Source organism: Trachurus trachurus, assembly GCF_905171665.1.
Source record: "Trachurus trachurus genome assembly, chromosome: 1".
In the NCBI taxonomy this organism is placed as follows: domain Eukaryota; kingdom Metazoa; phylum Chordata; class Actinopteri; order Carangiformes; family Carangidae; genus Trachurus; species Trachurus trachurus.
This window is the reverse complement of record NC_139891.1, coordinates 4,005,828-4,021,895: the sequence shown is the minus strand read 5'-3', so window position 1 is coordinate 4,021,895 and position 16,068 is coordinate 4,005,828. Positions and strand designations below refer to the sequence as shown.

At 41.7% G+C, this 16,068-nt stretch overlaps 1 protein-coding gene across 2 annotated transcripts in view; it reads right to left on the bottom strand.

The window, feature by feature from the left end:
* The window catches only part of LOC310993711 (testis-expressed protein 2-like), a 35,406-nt gene that overhangs the window by 14,611 nt on the left and 4,727 nt on the right, over positions 1-16,068 (bottom strand). For both annotated transcript variants that reach the window (XM_083982152.1, XM_083982153.1), the window contains exons 3-4: positions 1,752-3,315; positions 216-416 (exon numbers count right to left, since the gene is read on the bottom strand). In XM_083982152.1, coding sequence (XP_083838278.1) covers positions 216-416; positions 1,752-3,290 — 1,740 coding nt within the window. In that variant the 5' untranslated portion in view covers positions 3,291-3,315. The remainder of the gene's footprint in view (positions 1-215; positions 417-1,751; positions 3,316-16,068) is intronic.

Sequence of the window (16,068 nt, the reverse complement as noted above, 5' to 3'; positions counted from 1 at the left end):
CTATGGTATCCATTAACCACGCTAAAAAGTCACAGTGTTTGGTGAATATCACACAATGTATTCATGAAATAGTGAACTGTATGGAAATGGTAAGGAAATGAAAAAGTAATTCAAATTCAAATGATCGATCAAGTTACAGAAAGCTACGGGACTCATTAAAGGTGAACACAATCCAAAATTATCAAGTCAGGGAAAATAGTAACATAATAACATACATTGCTGTTTGTGAGGTCATAGATCTTCTGACTGACGTAGTTGACATCAGGCTTTGGTTCATTGTGTGTGGCACGACGGGCAATGTTGTGGTTGGGCTTGGACAGACGGATGATGGAGCCCTCCAAACGGACAAACACAGAGTGTGTCAGCGTGGCATGGTACATCTCCGGGTCGTAGTTTGATATCTCGTTCATCCAGCCCTGGAAGGAAGACATTTTACATACAATGAGAATGTTAAAAGCAACCGCTGTAAGTTTTCCCAAGTAGACGACTCTCCCTTTTAAAAAAAAAGCAGTTCTTATGTAACGTGTCTGCTTTTGAGCCTTTGAAGAGAGAAACACTTTTGAACAACTGCAAACACATTGATGACAAAAAAATCTGACACGGCGCCTGGAAAATGAGGAGGCCGTAAATATCTGCTGTGTGTGTGTGTTGTCACCCATGTTAACATGCTTCTGCAGTGACAGAAAAGGTGAGCTGTCTCCTGTGAACTTCACATTGATAAGAAAGTGTCTCATATTCACTGTCTTTGTTCGAGTCGAGTCATAAACAGTTTGTTGTCATTTGCTTTCTGCAGGGAGCTTTCAAGTGCACCTGCCTGCCTACATCGAGGACCGACATCTACTGTAACTTATCTGCAGCTTTGTCACTTTAATGTGAAAACTGTCAAGAAAATGTAGCTTTTATATATTTTTATGATGCCTTTACAGCTTCCCACAGAGTTAAATATGTAAATAAATAAAATGAATTATTTAAATATGAAATTATGCTATATTTTATGATAAAAGGCATACTATATTTTCACTGTTTTCCATGATTGACACAAATCCTCACAGGGTAGATATTAAAAATATTAAAACTGAATAAAGTGACATAATAACAGTGCTACAGTGGGAATTAAAATAACTTCTCCTGTTAATCCAGTAGCAATCTTCTTCGTTTGTTGTCAGTTCAGCTACTTGCCAACACTGCCACCTACTGGTGAGGAGGGCGGGCCATATGTGAATCACGGGCTATTTGTTTGTGGATCTCAACAAGAACGTCTCAAAATTACGTCAACAAGGAAAGAGATGCGTGTGTGTGATCTACAAATGCAAAATCTCACTTCACAAACATAATTTTCAGTTTTACAAATTGCTTTTTTTGTTTTTACAAATGGAAAATTATATTTATAAATACACAATATATTTACAAATACACACGTATTTGTAAAAACCAAAATACAAGTTACAAATTAGAAATTTGTATTGTGGATATCAAAACACGTGCAAATCAAGGAATATTTGTAGATCACCCTCTGTGCATTTACAGGTATTAATGAGACTAATCTAACCCCATATTAGACAGCGTAACTACCCTGGTTGATTACTTCTGACTTCCAAAGAATTCATGAGATGATTCATAATTGCCTATTCATGAAGACTGATCTTGTTTTTGAAAATTCATCACATCTCTAGACTCTGATCTACAAACAGACAAGTGCTAATGACGAATGACGGGAAATCCAAGGGTTAGGATCTGAAAGGGTCACTGACCTTATAGATATCTGGTTCCTTAATGTCCAACTTGGTCCGACTCCACAGCTTCCTGTTGTATCTGGAATGTTTCGACCAACCAGAGGGTTTTGGTCCTGTAAGCCACACAACACCGATGGCTAAAAGGAATCCAAGGCCGATCCCAAGCAGCATTCCTCCAATGTAATTGGGCAGAGGTAATACAAAATATCCATAGACCATACAGGTGAGGATGATGAGAGTGTAGTGTGGAACACTAGATACGGGTTTCATACTTTCAGATTCATCTTCGCTGCATGGTTCTGTACTAGCACTTAGTGGTACTTTAGTTTGACTAGTGCTTCCTGTATCATCAGTTCTATCAACACCAGCTTCTGTGTCAGTACAAGTTTCAAAGTCATCACTGTAGAGGATGCAGAAATCCTCATCCTCCTGTTTGGCCAGAGCAGACATAGAGCACTTGTCCAGCGACATGGAAAGTGAAGATGATCTGTTGTGACTTTTCGTGTCAACGGAGAAGGAAACCGGTGACTCAGTTCGACCAGAGGCCGAACTGTTGATCCTCTCGGCCTCCCAGTCGCCTCCTTCTTCCTCCTTGATGCAGTAGTTGTTGTTGCTCTCCAGGTGACCGTTGATGGAAGTGATGTTGGAGAGTTCTGAGGCACTGACGGAGAGGGCCTTCGGTCGGTAAATGCTGCCGCCGCCCTTTTCATCTATCATCTTACTCAGTAGCTGAAGCGGTTCAGCGATCGCTTCAGACAGACGACGCCTGGTGTCCTCGATCCGCGCCTCCACATCCGACACTTTGAAGAAGCTGCGGTTATCTGGCGAGACTAACGGAGAGGAAGGGGCAGTTTTAGAGTCACCAGCCGATGATGTAGTGGCGGAAGGCATCCGGGCCTGTGTGAACTGCTTGAAGAGCTGCAGGTTAAGGCGGGACTCCGGAAGTCGGTAGGGTGTGGAGGAGGATGAGGAGGATGAATCCTGAGATGTGTCTGAAGATAAGGATTTGACGAGATTCTTCATGAGATGTCTGTGTCTTATTGATGGGACAGGAAAAGAAGAGACTCCGTCACGGGACTCGCCTTCAGAGGAGAGAGACTTCACCAGACTTAGAAAAGGTTTGTCGCTGGAGGGAAAGCTCAAAGATTTTGTGGGAGAGGAGGTGGAAGTTGAGCCTTTTTGCTCGGCAGCACGCGGTGACAGAGCTTGTGCGAGTGAGCTGTTAGTGTGTTGTCGAGATACGGGGGAAAGTCTGGATGGTTCAGGAATGACAGCAGCCTGAGCTGCCGAGTCCACTGGCGCCCCTTCAAACATCTCCTCGCCCGCTTCCAAGCCTGTCACAATATTTGAGTCTTCCTGAGCCGCTGAGGTAGTGGAGACAGGTGTAGTGTACATCTCCTCCTCCTCCTCCTCTTCCTCCTTCCCAAAAGCTGAGAAGTGGATGGTGATGGTCTCCTTTGACAACGATCGCTGCACTTGGAGCTTGGGGGCCACGGCAGGTGGTTGTTTGTCTGTGGATGGAGTGCTCTCTGCATGGCTGGGATGCCGGCTGGTCATTGCAGTACTCCCACTCAGTCTCAGTCTGCAAAGATGGAGAAGAGAATGACAACATTAAATTGGTGCTGAAATGATTAGATTGTTGAGAAATAGGTCAATATGGAGTAAAATTGTTGGCAGTTCTTTTGAATAAATGAAACTAATTTACTGTATGTTCAAATTTGGACTTGGTCCCCTAAATAAGAAAGTAAATGTGAACAGATGTGAAAATGGATATCTTTGGGTTTTGTACGAAACAAGACAACAGAAGATGTCACCTGGTCTCTGAGAAATTTTCTTCAGATTTTTTCCTAATTTTTCTTACAGACGCTGAGAGCAACGTTAGACTCTTAAAACTCTGAAGGCTTTGTTTTTATGTGTGACTTGAAAATATTAGAGGCTGTTGTAGTTCAATTACACATTATAAGAGGGTAGAAAATAAACAGTCATTTTTAATTATGAACAAAAGCAATTAACTTTAGATACATGGACTGGTTACAGGGTTCAAGGTATACCACTGTATGAAAAAGTCATGTCTCTTGAAGGACTGTATTTATTTAGATTTTTATTGAGAAGAATTCAATTATTTATTTTATTATTTATTTTAACTTGACCCAGACATTTCAAAACAACACATTTTAGAGCTGTAATCGCAATAGCGGGAAAACTTGATATTTTTTGCTTTAGGTTATCATATGGTCAGAATCTCATACCGGCCCTGGCCTAGTCCATGCTATTGAAAGCCGAGTTTAAAAAGATAATAGTAGTTCATAGTAAGAGTAATAAAAAAAATCTAGTTTTCAAAATGTTTTTCAGCTAAAAATCTAGTTAGGCTAGAAAGTTAACAGTCATCTAATCAAATGACTGTCATGTGATAAACCATCAAGTCATTACCGTCTGCTACTCAGACTGTTAAGCTGCTGACAACAACATGATTTAGCTACAGTACAGGGCTCACAGAATCAAACCCACCACCTCCAAATCCACTATGAAGAATTCAAAAGGCCACGCACACACAGGTGGTAGCATTCCCTGGTGGGAAGCCAGCAAGGGAACATATCCTTGTCACTGCACCAGCAAATCCTACTGATCCTCCTGACTGGCAGACCAAGTACCTTGTATTACAAACTTTCAACATTGTGTATTTAAGAAGAAGCTGATGTGGAGCATGCACAGACAGAGACATAAAGGTTTCCAACAAGAACCAACACTAACCAGATCAATGAAATATGCAGCTGCTTTGGGAAAACGGGAATTTACACAGAGAGATGGAAACTCTAGCTCTTGCAAATTAGATTGTGAACTTTATAAGTTCATAAAAGACACTTTACTTGTGACTGTGAGCCTTGTTCTAAACACCTGCACAACATTCCCACGGTCTTGAGAGACATTTACCACTTAATTGCACTTTACATCCCATATTCAAACCTTTATTGCAATAGGGCGTATGAGACAACAGACTCCAGCCAAAGTCCAGATAATGACTTTAGGCTGTGATGAGGTAATGTGGTATCCTACTGCAGAGTGTTGGGTGCCACAATAAGATGCCTGATGTACTCTGTATGATCAGCTGACAGACAGTGTGTCTGCGTGGGAGAAACGATGATGGAAACATTAATAAAGGCAAATAGTCTGGTGTGTAGAAAAACAGAAGCAACACAGAACATTCATAGTCCTGATTAAGCTTTGAAATTTGAGCAGAGAGAAAACCAAGAGGTAGCTGTGACAGTTTCACAAGCTTGTGAATAATGATTTGTTGACAGCTCTAGAGCCTTATGATAGTTTTCACACTAGTTAAAAACCAGACCAGACTTGCCCTCGTTCAGGCCGTGTCAGTCAGCCTCAGTGACCCGTTCACTCACACACCAATGAACTGGCGGATCATCAGGAGCAAGGTGGGGTTCAGTATCTTGCCCCAACACATTTGACTGGCTATAAACTGCTATAAACACCCTTAAAGGGATAGTTTGACATTTTGGCAAATTGTTCCACTTTTGCATTGATCACATTTGAATTAAATAAATAGATAGCCTTTATTGTCCCATAGGGAAATTTATTTGCATTTTGTCATAACATATAAACACACACTGCACAAACACCACCAGACAACACAGAAAACATTTACCTGGCTGCCCCTTAACTAACTAACTAACTAACTAACTAACTAACTAACTAACTAACTAACTAACTAAACAGTACACTATCACACACATAAGAAAGGGGGCTGGATGTACACAAGGTTACAAGGTTAAAGGGATAGTTAAACATTTTGGCAAATTCGCCTAATGCCATAATCCCTATAGTTTTGGGAGTAGGTTCGTTACCTTTAATTGTCCGTGCAAGATATTTTTAGAACGGTGGAGCAGAGCCACGAGCTGCTCAGAGCTACGCTACGGAGGCTCATGGAATTTATTGGTTTCCCTCATCAAACTCATCAAATACACAATCCAACAACTCCACAACGCTCTGGTGGACAAGTTGTGACCTGCACATTCACCACGCTGAGATAATAACAGAACGTTACCAGACAGAGTTGTTTTAGAGGTAAATGCAGAGTCTGCTTGATGAAAAACTGCCCCCAATGGAAACGCACATCAGCTGTTTTGCATGAATTTACCTCGAAAACAACTCTGTCTCGTAACGTTCCGTTATTATCTCATAGCGTGGTGAATGTGCAGGTCACAACTTGTTCACCAGAGCGTTTTGGAGTTGTTGGATTGTGTATTTGATTAGGGCTGGGTATTGTTGAGAATCTCACGATTCGATTCGATTTCGATTCATTAGGTCACGATTCGATTCGATATCGATTCGATATTGATTGAAATGCTTCGATATCGATTCAGTATCAAGCAGAAATACACAAATAAGAGTACCAGATTTTTTTTTTTTTTAATAATTATTTGTTTAGTTTCATGCCTTATGAACAGCCATAGTATAACTCATAGCATAACAAAATATGACACTGCTTTAACACTGAACTACAGTGCAGCTAAATTTAAATTAGGCTATGTGTTACTTTCCTCTTGGAAAATAACTCATAACATTTTGAGTAATAAAACAATACAAAACAATATTATTAATAATAGCCTACTGCACAACTGAAAATATTGTAGCGACCCCGCAGTAATGTTCTTGTTATGATGTTTAAGTTCTGTGATTTCTGACTGACTGTCAATGTGTATGGTACGGGCAGGTGGGATGAGAAACTGAGGGGCTGGGGTGAGTGTGAGGAAGACAGAGTCCTGTCTGTGTGTAGGTGAGTGAGTGAGGAGGAGCAGAGGAAGAAGTGAGAGCAGCTGTCAGATAAGTTTGTGTTATGTTGTTGACTTGTCGTTGGGTCTGACGCTACAATATCAATAACAACGTGTGCTTAACACAAGGGGGCAGTTGTCGGTCTGACTTTAGCTTTTTCGCGGCACGGAGAAATGCGCATCTGGTGGCTCAACCTGGTCAGTGGGTGCTTGAGCACCGGAGCACCCACGGAATCGGCGCCTATAAATACAAAATGAATCCCCACATCTGCTTTCAGGTTTGAAGGCGCTGGCTTAACGCTGCTGCTGCTACTCACTCCCATATTGTTATGGTTTGGTCTAGTGCGGCCCCCGTCCGTACAGCGCGAATCACACGAGGGTGTTGCTCGCAGCGCCCCCACTGGCCAGGGGCTTGAATCGATTCAGAAGATTGCTGAATCGATATTGAATTGCAGAGAAAAGAATTGCAATGCATTGCTGAATCGATATTTTTACCCAGCCCTATATTTGATGATGAGTTTGATGAGGGAAACCAAGAAATCCCATGAGCCTCCGTGGTGTAGCTCTGAGCAGCTCGCGGCTCTGCTCCGCCGTTCTAAAAATAGCTTGCACTGACAATTAAAGGTAACAATCCTACTCCTAAAACTATAGGGATTATGGCAATGGGCCAATTTGCCAAAATGTTGAACTATCAATTTAAAGTTCAGCAAAAAAAAGATCAGCACAGTTGCAACACAACTTTGTTAAATGAAAAGAAACGGCGGCTTCTAAGATTCACAGATCTCACGATATCAACGCTATGAACTTAGCTGCAAAATGATGCGCTTTTTATGGAAAGGAATTAATTCTTAAGCTGAATGTTTTTTCTTTGCTACAAACTTCCCAATTTGTGTTTTGTGTGTGTTTAATGTCCTGAAACATTTTCGGGGTGAATTTATGGATTTATTTACTGAAAATAGAATTCTGGTAATGTCTTGATGACACTGACACTGGTGTCCTCGTGCCTTGTCTGGGCAACAAAGGTAGCGTGAGGTCATGCTGGCTCGCTCGTACACAGATTCAACGTGGCCACTAATTGTCACATGGGTCACAAGTGCGCAAGCCCCAGCCAGGCAGGCAGGCAGGCAGGCAGGCAGCCTGCCAGCCACCTCTGTCCCCAGCTATTCAGCCTCTGCTCAGCGCCGGCACAATGAGGCCATTCTAATGAATCGCCAGTTGGACACGGATTTCATTTTAACATACATAACTCACAGGACCCAGCAGTATTTACCAACAGCACATTAGGATTAGTGATACGGTGAGGAACTATGTGTGTGTGTGTGTTGTGGGTGTATGGTCTGAAAGCTGATTCTGTTTCCCAGTTAAACACTATGGAAATGGCACAAACAAACAGTGCAAAAGACTGGGCATGCATGTCTAGCTGCTTATTGCATTTGCCTGTATATGAACACACTAACAATGAGGTTGCTGTTTGTCTCTTGTGTCCCTGAGCCCTTCAACACACATCCAGGACGGTGCTGAATGATACACTTCTGTTGACGCTAATGCAGCTAATCACAGCCTAATTAGCCCTCATGTTTTTCACTCATCAAGGAAGTGTTCACAGGTCTGTTTGGTTGTATCAGGCAACACACACATTAGTAATGACAAGAGAGTCCATGCTTTTACACATGTTAAGTCAACAGAGTAGATATACTGTACATATGCTGGCTGTTCAAAGGAACTGGAGGACTATTTTATCTCTTTTGAAATTTTATTTTGACACACGATGTCTCACAAGGAATAAATATCATTCTGTTTCAAATAAGAATAAATAATATGTGTATGGGGGGGAAAAATCAAGGTGCAAATCTGCAGAAAAAGAAGATGACAGTAGTGTCATCTGTGTGCACAATAGTACACTTGATTTAAAATATTTCAGACCTACACACCTTGACATGCCTATATGAATTCTTAAAGGGATGCATTACACATGATGTAGGGCCTTATAATTTCCGCGACCACGGAATCGTAGATGGAATCGCAGAATTGGCCAATTAAAACAGGAATCTATTTTTAATGTGGAATATCGCAGAATTTGACTGAAATGCTGTTTTCATGTGCAGAGGGAAGCAAATCTGGGTGGCACAACCCCCCGCCCCCCGTGTTGTTTCACATGCCCCCTCATATCACCAAATAAGAGTAAAAGGTAAAAAACGGAATTCCCAAAAATTAAAATGGAAATGAAAACGTAAAAAACGGTATTTGGGAAAAAACTAAACTTTTTATTGTCAACTTTTACTATGATTTTATAGGGCCCTACAACTGTGTGCATAACAATGAGAAGTCTTATTCGTGAACAGAGCAACAGCTATTGTAAATGAGGTTGCTACCTTAAAGCAGATATCAGCTTCACGGCCGTTTCGGCTAATGCTGCGTTCAAGGCAGGCTTTTGAAACCGTAAGTTACAGCTTCAAGTCACAACTACGACTTGGTAGCGTTCCAGGTAACCCGTAGCTCGTGTTTTTACCATCCTGTTGTCTGTGAAAGTTCCCTATAACGGCCACTCGTAACTTCCGACCCGTGAACTCGTACCAGATCGAACTGGTATGACTTCACAGGAAGGAAAAACACAAAGTACGAGTTTCTTTGAACGCACCATGAGTTAGCAGCCCCCGCCCTTGTCAGGCATCAATTGGTCCTCGTGCTACGTCACCACATTCACGCGCATCCCTTGGCTGCACACACAGCCCTTCATGCCGTTCTCTCTCCTCATTGGATAACACTTGTATCCCACAAGGAAAATTTTCTCCTCGGGTTACAGCAGAGCAGAGTGACGGAGAGACTCGTGTTTAGGCTGAAATACTTCATGTAAGTGATTGCTGACGGAAAATAGGACTATTTAGGACTTATATTAACAAAAACATTCCACTGATATCTGCTTTAATATATTTCCCAGTCTAAATAAAGTTAATAATAATAATATACTAGCAGCTGAATCCATCCAGATGAGTGAAAGTGAGTCTAGCAAAATAAAAGCCATGTAAACCATCATAGGCTGATGTTGTAACACTGGACACGCATACAAGTGAAATTCTTCTATTATCTCGCCTTTTCTTGGAATGATTATGATCACGCCATTAGAGAAACTGTATGTTCCTTAAATAACCTTGATTCTCCAAATAGCATTACTCATCGTCCCACAGCGGCACCACTTCGTCCATGACCTCATGCTCCAAATCACACTGTGTCAGCCAGTCTGGAACCACGGGTGTGAGCGTTAGGGAGGAAAGAAACTCCCTCGTTCTAAGTCATGTGCAGTCGTGACACTTCACCTCCTCCTTGTAACACATTAATGAGGAAGAGAATTTGTGAGGCCTGCACCCAAAAAGCATTCCCACCAGACCAGGAGGATGTGAGAGTGTGGGACGGAGTCAAACCTCTGACTCAAGCTCTCCCTTTAAGTCCTCAAATAAAACCTTCCATCACTTTCTGTGTTTGCAGTCAAATACAACTCCCCAAAGACTTTCAAGGAAAAACTGTCCAAAAAGTGTGTGCTGCTAGTTATTTGGCCTCATAGATGACAGAGTGTTCTGCCCTGCCTTTGTGGACTCAAAACACCAATATTGATATAAATATCAAACATTTTACTAAACTTTTTAACTCTGAATAGCTACTGTGACAAAATAAAGTCACTGAATAAATTTATTCACATACTGTATCAAAACTGACCTTCTACACAGAAACCAAACCTGACTCCTGAACTCCAAAACAGGAACTCACAGCAGCTAAATCTATTATTCTATCAAAGTGTAAACAAACATGGATTAGAGGAAAAACAAAAGAAAAAAGCTCACAGCTTCATTCACTTCATCTATGACATAGTTCCCATTTCTTGGAAAAAGTTGAATTAAAGTTCCCATGCATCCATGTTTTTTTTTTTTTGTTATTCTAAGAACCTGTGCTAGCTACTCTGAAACATGGGGTGAGGTACTGGTAATCTTGAACTCATCTGTTGAGTTAACTATTTGTATTCACTGACTGAAGTTTCCAGATCTGAATGAGGTGGTTGTGCAGCAGCAGCTGGTGAAAGGATGAGAGGGTTTTTCACTGAGAAGATAGATAAGACTTTTTCCTCTGTGGAGCCAAGTAAAGGTCCCAGCTGAAGCCACATCATACAGATAAACAGTGAGCGCTCTCTGAGGCAGCTGAAGCTACAGGGCTGTGTCTGGGCAGAGACAGAGTTATCAATAGTGTGTACTGTACACTTTACAGTTTGTGACTTCATTTGCTTATGTTGTGAGTGTCAGAGTGCTGTGTTGTGAAATACTGCTGTCTATTTACCGCAACCTGCTTCTTGTTTTTGTCCCAGTGTGGATCAGGCCTGCTTTGTGGTCAAATTCTCTCCACCACAATTAAAATTTCCTTTGCATGCTTCTTGCACTTATTTTCCCACGCCTTTTATTATTATTATTGTCACATGTTTGAAATAAAGCTGAACTGAACTAACTTTTAGTGGTATGGTGACTTACTTTTCTTGGCGTAGCTGAAGTTGGATATCGGAGCAAATCAAGGGCGATATTGATCCTTGATTAATGTCACTAGTATTGTTAATTATTTGTGGATACGGCTGAAGCCTGTGTTCAGATTCAACCCTTCCCTTCTGGCTCACTGCTCCTAATTCCCTGTAATAATTCTATGAATAATTACACTTGATAATTGTTAATTTGCTAAAGCTACTGCCAGTGAACAACAGCACTCCATGGATATTTTTGCAAGTCATCCTGCCTACTGCTTCCTGCCAATAACCCACCACATGCCAGCTCCCTCAGGGCATCTCAAATGTCATACACCACTGTTTCAGATGATCAGTGGTGTTGAGAAACACTTGCAAATGGACAGAGATTAAACTACAAGCAGAATGGGCTGTAAAGAAAGAAAGAAAAAAAGAAAAATGCCTTACACATTCCCCAATGAAAGACCTATAGAGCACAATACGGAGACCAGGTTACCTCGGAAAGGACCAGAGAAGAAGTCCCACTTGCTGTTTATTTGCAGCAGTAATGGCTCTCCCTGTGTGTTTACACCGACAATAAGCCTAATGACCTGCAAACTGTCAAACAGCCTAGCTCTGGCATTAATGCCTCAGCCAACACAGCAGCTGAAGAAGCAGACAGTTAAAAACCCCACAGGCAAAGATCATTTACAGCTTCACAGAGACTAACCCCCGCACTGTCAGGGTTGTTTTTAAAAAAGTAAATGTTGAGGAGGGAGAAACGTTGACCACATTCCCTGAGGACATCCTATTTGAGCTTTCTCGTGATGATAACACTCAACGCTCCTCGTGTACTTAATGCAAATGCTGTCGAGTAGGGATGTCACGGCTACTTGTTTTAATCGCGCCACAATTATTAAATCGTAAAGGTTCCTAAAAAAAGATGATGTCGGAACCACGATGGCAGATCAGCGCAGCACACAGGGAACAAAAAAGTTACACAACAGTAAAACCAATAATTGGTCCTATATTAATAGATACTTTAATTATTTGGTTTATACAATTTGTAATGTGACTATATTTGATTTTACACATTCATAGTGTTGTAAAATGATTTAATATAATAATCCTAATAATCATGATTATTTCTCTGACAATAATCGTACCAAGAAAATCTATAATCGTGACATCCCTACTGTCGAGCCTCTTATACACCCACACTGTGTCTGTCAGGCCATAGAAACATGTGGACTAGATGAGTAAGCGAAGCAGTATGGCAGCGCGTAATGTGGCTGACTGGATTATCTGAAAGCAGGTGTGTGAGAGTGTGTGTGTGTGTCAGAGAGGCGGTGGTGAACTGATTAATGCATTTCACATTATCCTTTCAGATTTCAGGTTGTTGGGCGAACCACAACAACAACAACAGCGGCGGCTGCTCAACAGAACTGAAACTGTTCTCAAGAATGCTGACAAACTGGTGAGACAGGCAGGGACTGAAATGTTGGGCAGTGAAATCATTAATGGTATCGACTGCCTCTGCTAAACAGAGCGGCGCCGTGCTGCCGAAACAGGACCAACGACATAGTGTAAGGCACCAACTAAATATCCTAACCTTTATTTTCCACAGTCAGAGTTAAAACACAGGCCGATGTGGTGTTGTCCTTGGCTCAGGTCTCTCTCCTCATCACTGACACAACCTCACAGTTCTTCTTCTGCTGCTTCTTCTCCGTTAAATTGAACCAGTTCCCTTCAACAGGTCAGCCAGGTCAAATACCTCAGACTCAACACATTATTAAAAGGTCTCAGCAAAGACTCCATGTGCCCCACCTCCTGTCATTACTGTACACTAGCATCATTCAACCCATCCTGCTGTGCTGTTCCCCCTGCTTTTGCAACATGCTGTCCACCACCAACAAAAACAAACATGAGGGAAACGTGGAAATACCGTGCGCCTCCGTTGCGTTAGCTGAGCAGCTCACGTCTCTGCCCCGCCGATCTAAAACAGCTTGCACTGACAATAAAAGGTAATGAACCTACTCCTTAGACTATAGGGATTATGGCAATGGGAGAATTTGCCAAAAATGTTGAAATATCCCTTTAACCTTGTAACCGTGTGTACATTCAGTCCCCTTCCTTATGTGTATGATAATGTATACTGTTTGTTTAAGGGTGTGTGTTTATATGTTATGACAGACTGCGAACAAATCTCCCTATGGGACAATAAAGGATCTATCTATTGAATTGAAATGTGATCAATGCAAAGGTGGGAATGAATATCAGAATACTCAGGCTCATTGAAATTAGTCAGCTGATGTGTAGCGAATAATTTGCAAACACAAAATGCCCATAAAAGTCCCTTAGAAATACAAGGTTCTGTCCGACAATGCTTTGTCAGAGGACATCTGCTGGCTCACGCTGAGACAATGGATGAGGAAAAGAGAATGACACAATGACAACAAAAGACAATCAACTCTCTCCCAAGATGGGGATGTGAAGAGACAATGCTGTGTGACAGTCAGGGATACTGTCCAAAAGATTGGTCTGTGTGAACACATTATCACCCAACCTTTGAAATATAATTAGTGAGTGAAATGCTGCTCATAAATACATTTGACTGAGTATCCTAACTCTTTTAGACACATAGGATTAGGTTCCAAGCAACTAAAACAGAACAAATGTAAATGATATAAGATAAAACCAGATTTTTAATAAACGACTGTAGGGAAGATGACAACTGTATTGTGTAATTGTGACTATATAAATAAAGTAAAAGAAAAAAAAATCCTGATTTTGTGACTTTTCTTGTAAATATTATAATTGTTGTAAATGTGTTTGTGTGTTTTTTCTCATAAATTAATGTACCACTTCCATCTCAGAGAATATCCAGCTAACCTTTGTAGTCAAACGGTCATCAGGATGACTGGATTACTCAATAATTGCCTCTATTGGCTCAGCAGTTGTGGATCACAACAGCTGAGACTGCGTTGGCACGTGGCAAGCATGTGACAGAGCCCACTGAGAGTAGGAAGGGGAAAAAAAGAAACTTGTATTGAACAGATTAAGACAGAAAAGAGAAGTGTAACAGTTGGCGGTCATGGCGCAGTGACTGGCTTTCTACAACCACATCGACCCAAACAGACTGGAAGAACATAGAGGTCCTTGTGTCACAGCTGATAACTCTGTAAAGTTGAGCCCATCTCCCGCCACGCCAGCTCACTGACCCAGAAGTTGTCTGTGTTAAATAATGCACTCCTCACTTAAACTACTTTACCTCATCAACAAGCTGCATTATTTTTGAATGAACTACTTGGCTGCAGACAGTACTGACAAAACTGTGACATAAATCAGACCTCTGCTCCAGTTACAGAGACTGACTAAGGTTCAACGTCGGCTGTCACAGGAGACATGTTTTGATCTTTCCTACCCAAGGGAACATTTGACTACACTTTAACCAATTTTAAAAGCAGGCATTTAAGCCTCTTTTGTAGGTGTATAATTATCTAATTACCAAGTTCAAAGTTAACCATTAGCCTCTCCTGAGTTACCGCTTTCAGCATCCGTGTAGAGGCTGGTCACATGTGCAGTCCGTGTTAAAAACAAGGCGCTAGTTAGTGAAACAAAGGAGAGTAAAGATCAAAGTTTTTATTGAGGGCAGGAGGTCATTCATGTAATGGTGTTTAGCAGACAACCACTCAGCACAAACCACAGCTCGTTTCATAAGCCTTGACCTAGTGCTTGGTTTGGTTATGGTTTATACTGATGGAGTAGGTCACATGATACATGTTTACATTATCAGAAGCCTAAAAACCCTGACAGGTACCAACATGTGTTTCCAAAGACAAGTCACAAAGCCTTAAAGGGATATTTCAACATTTTTGCAAATTCACCTATTGCCATAATCCCTACAGTCATAGCAGTAGGTTTGTTACCTTTATTGTCGGTGCAAGCTGTTTTTCGATCAGCGGGGCAGAGATACAAGCTCCTCAGCTAGCGCTATGGAGGCATATGGTATTTCCATGTTTCCTCCATCAAACTCATCAAATACACAATCCAACAACTCCACAACGCTCTTGTGGACAAGCTGTGAGCTGCACATTCACCACGCTATGAAATACAGTAATAACGGACAATTATGTACACACAAAGCAAATACTCGGAACTACTACAGCTGTGTCTGGGATGTAGTTCCGGCTACGCATTAGCCTTGAAAGCAACTCTGTCTCGTAATGTTACATTATTATTTCATAGCGTGGTGAATGTGCAGGTCACAACTTGTCCACGAGAGTGGTCTGGAGTTGTTGGATTGTGTATGAGTTTGGGGAGGGAAAGCCAGAAATACCATATGCCTCCGTAGCATTAGCTGAGCAGCTCGTATCTCTGCCCCGCTGATCGAAAATCAGCTTGCACCAACATTTAAGGTAACCAACCCTACACCTAAGACTATAGGGATTATGGCAATGGGCGAATTTGCAAAAATACTGACACATCCCTTTAACATTACAACATGCCAATGGCACAGGAAGCCAAGCCATCTGCCCAGCTCGCCACATCTGGTCAACCCAGGAGACCAACTTCCTGCTTTGTTTCCACAAACACTCCTCTGTTTCCCCCCTCAATAGTTTACAGCCCGAGCCAAATGTCAACATACTATTTTCATTAATTTGCACAAACACGGAATGAAAAACAGACAATCACATAAACCACCATGATTATGATTGCAATCTGGTGGAGTTTTTCCACAGCGACTGTGGATTTTCCCTTTTCTGAGGACCTTCACCACATCTCCACATCTGGAGCTGTCTATCTTATCTGTCACATCTGCAGCAAGTACATTTTTCATGCCGCTCAGCACCGTTCCACAACAGCAAGCCTCTGAGACACCAGCAAAGACATCAACACTGGTGAGACGCTGCTCCACAAGGTCGTAAAAGATTCAACTAAAACTCAGATTGAGGCATTACAGAACAGACAGAATTCATGATGGCATATCACTTCAATTGTACATGCCATGGATTGTTATCGGTGCAGGAAACAGTGAAAGGAATTGAGGAAAGTATGTCTCAGCCAAACTGTA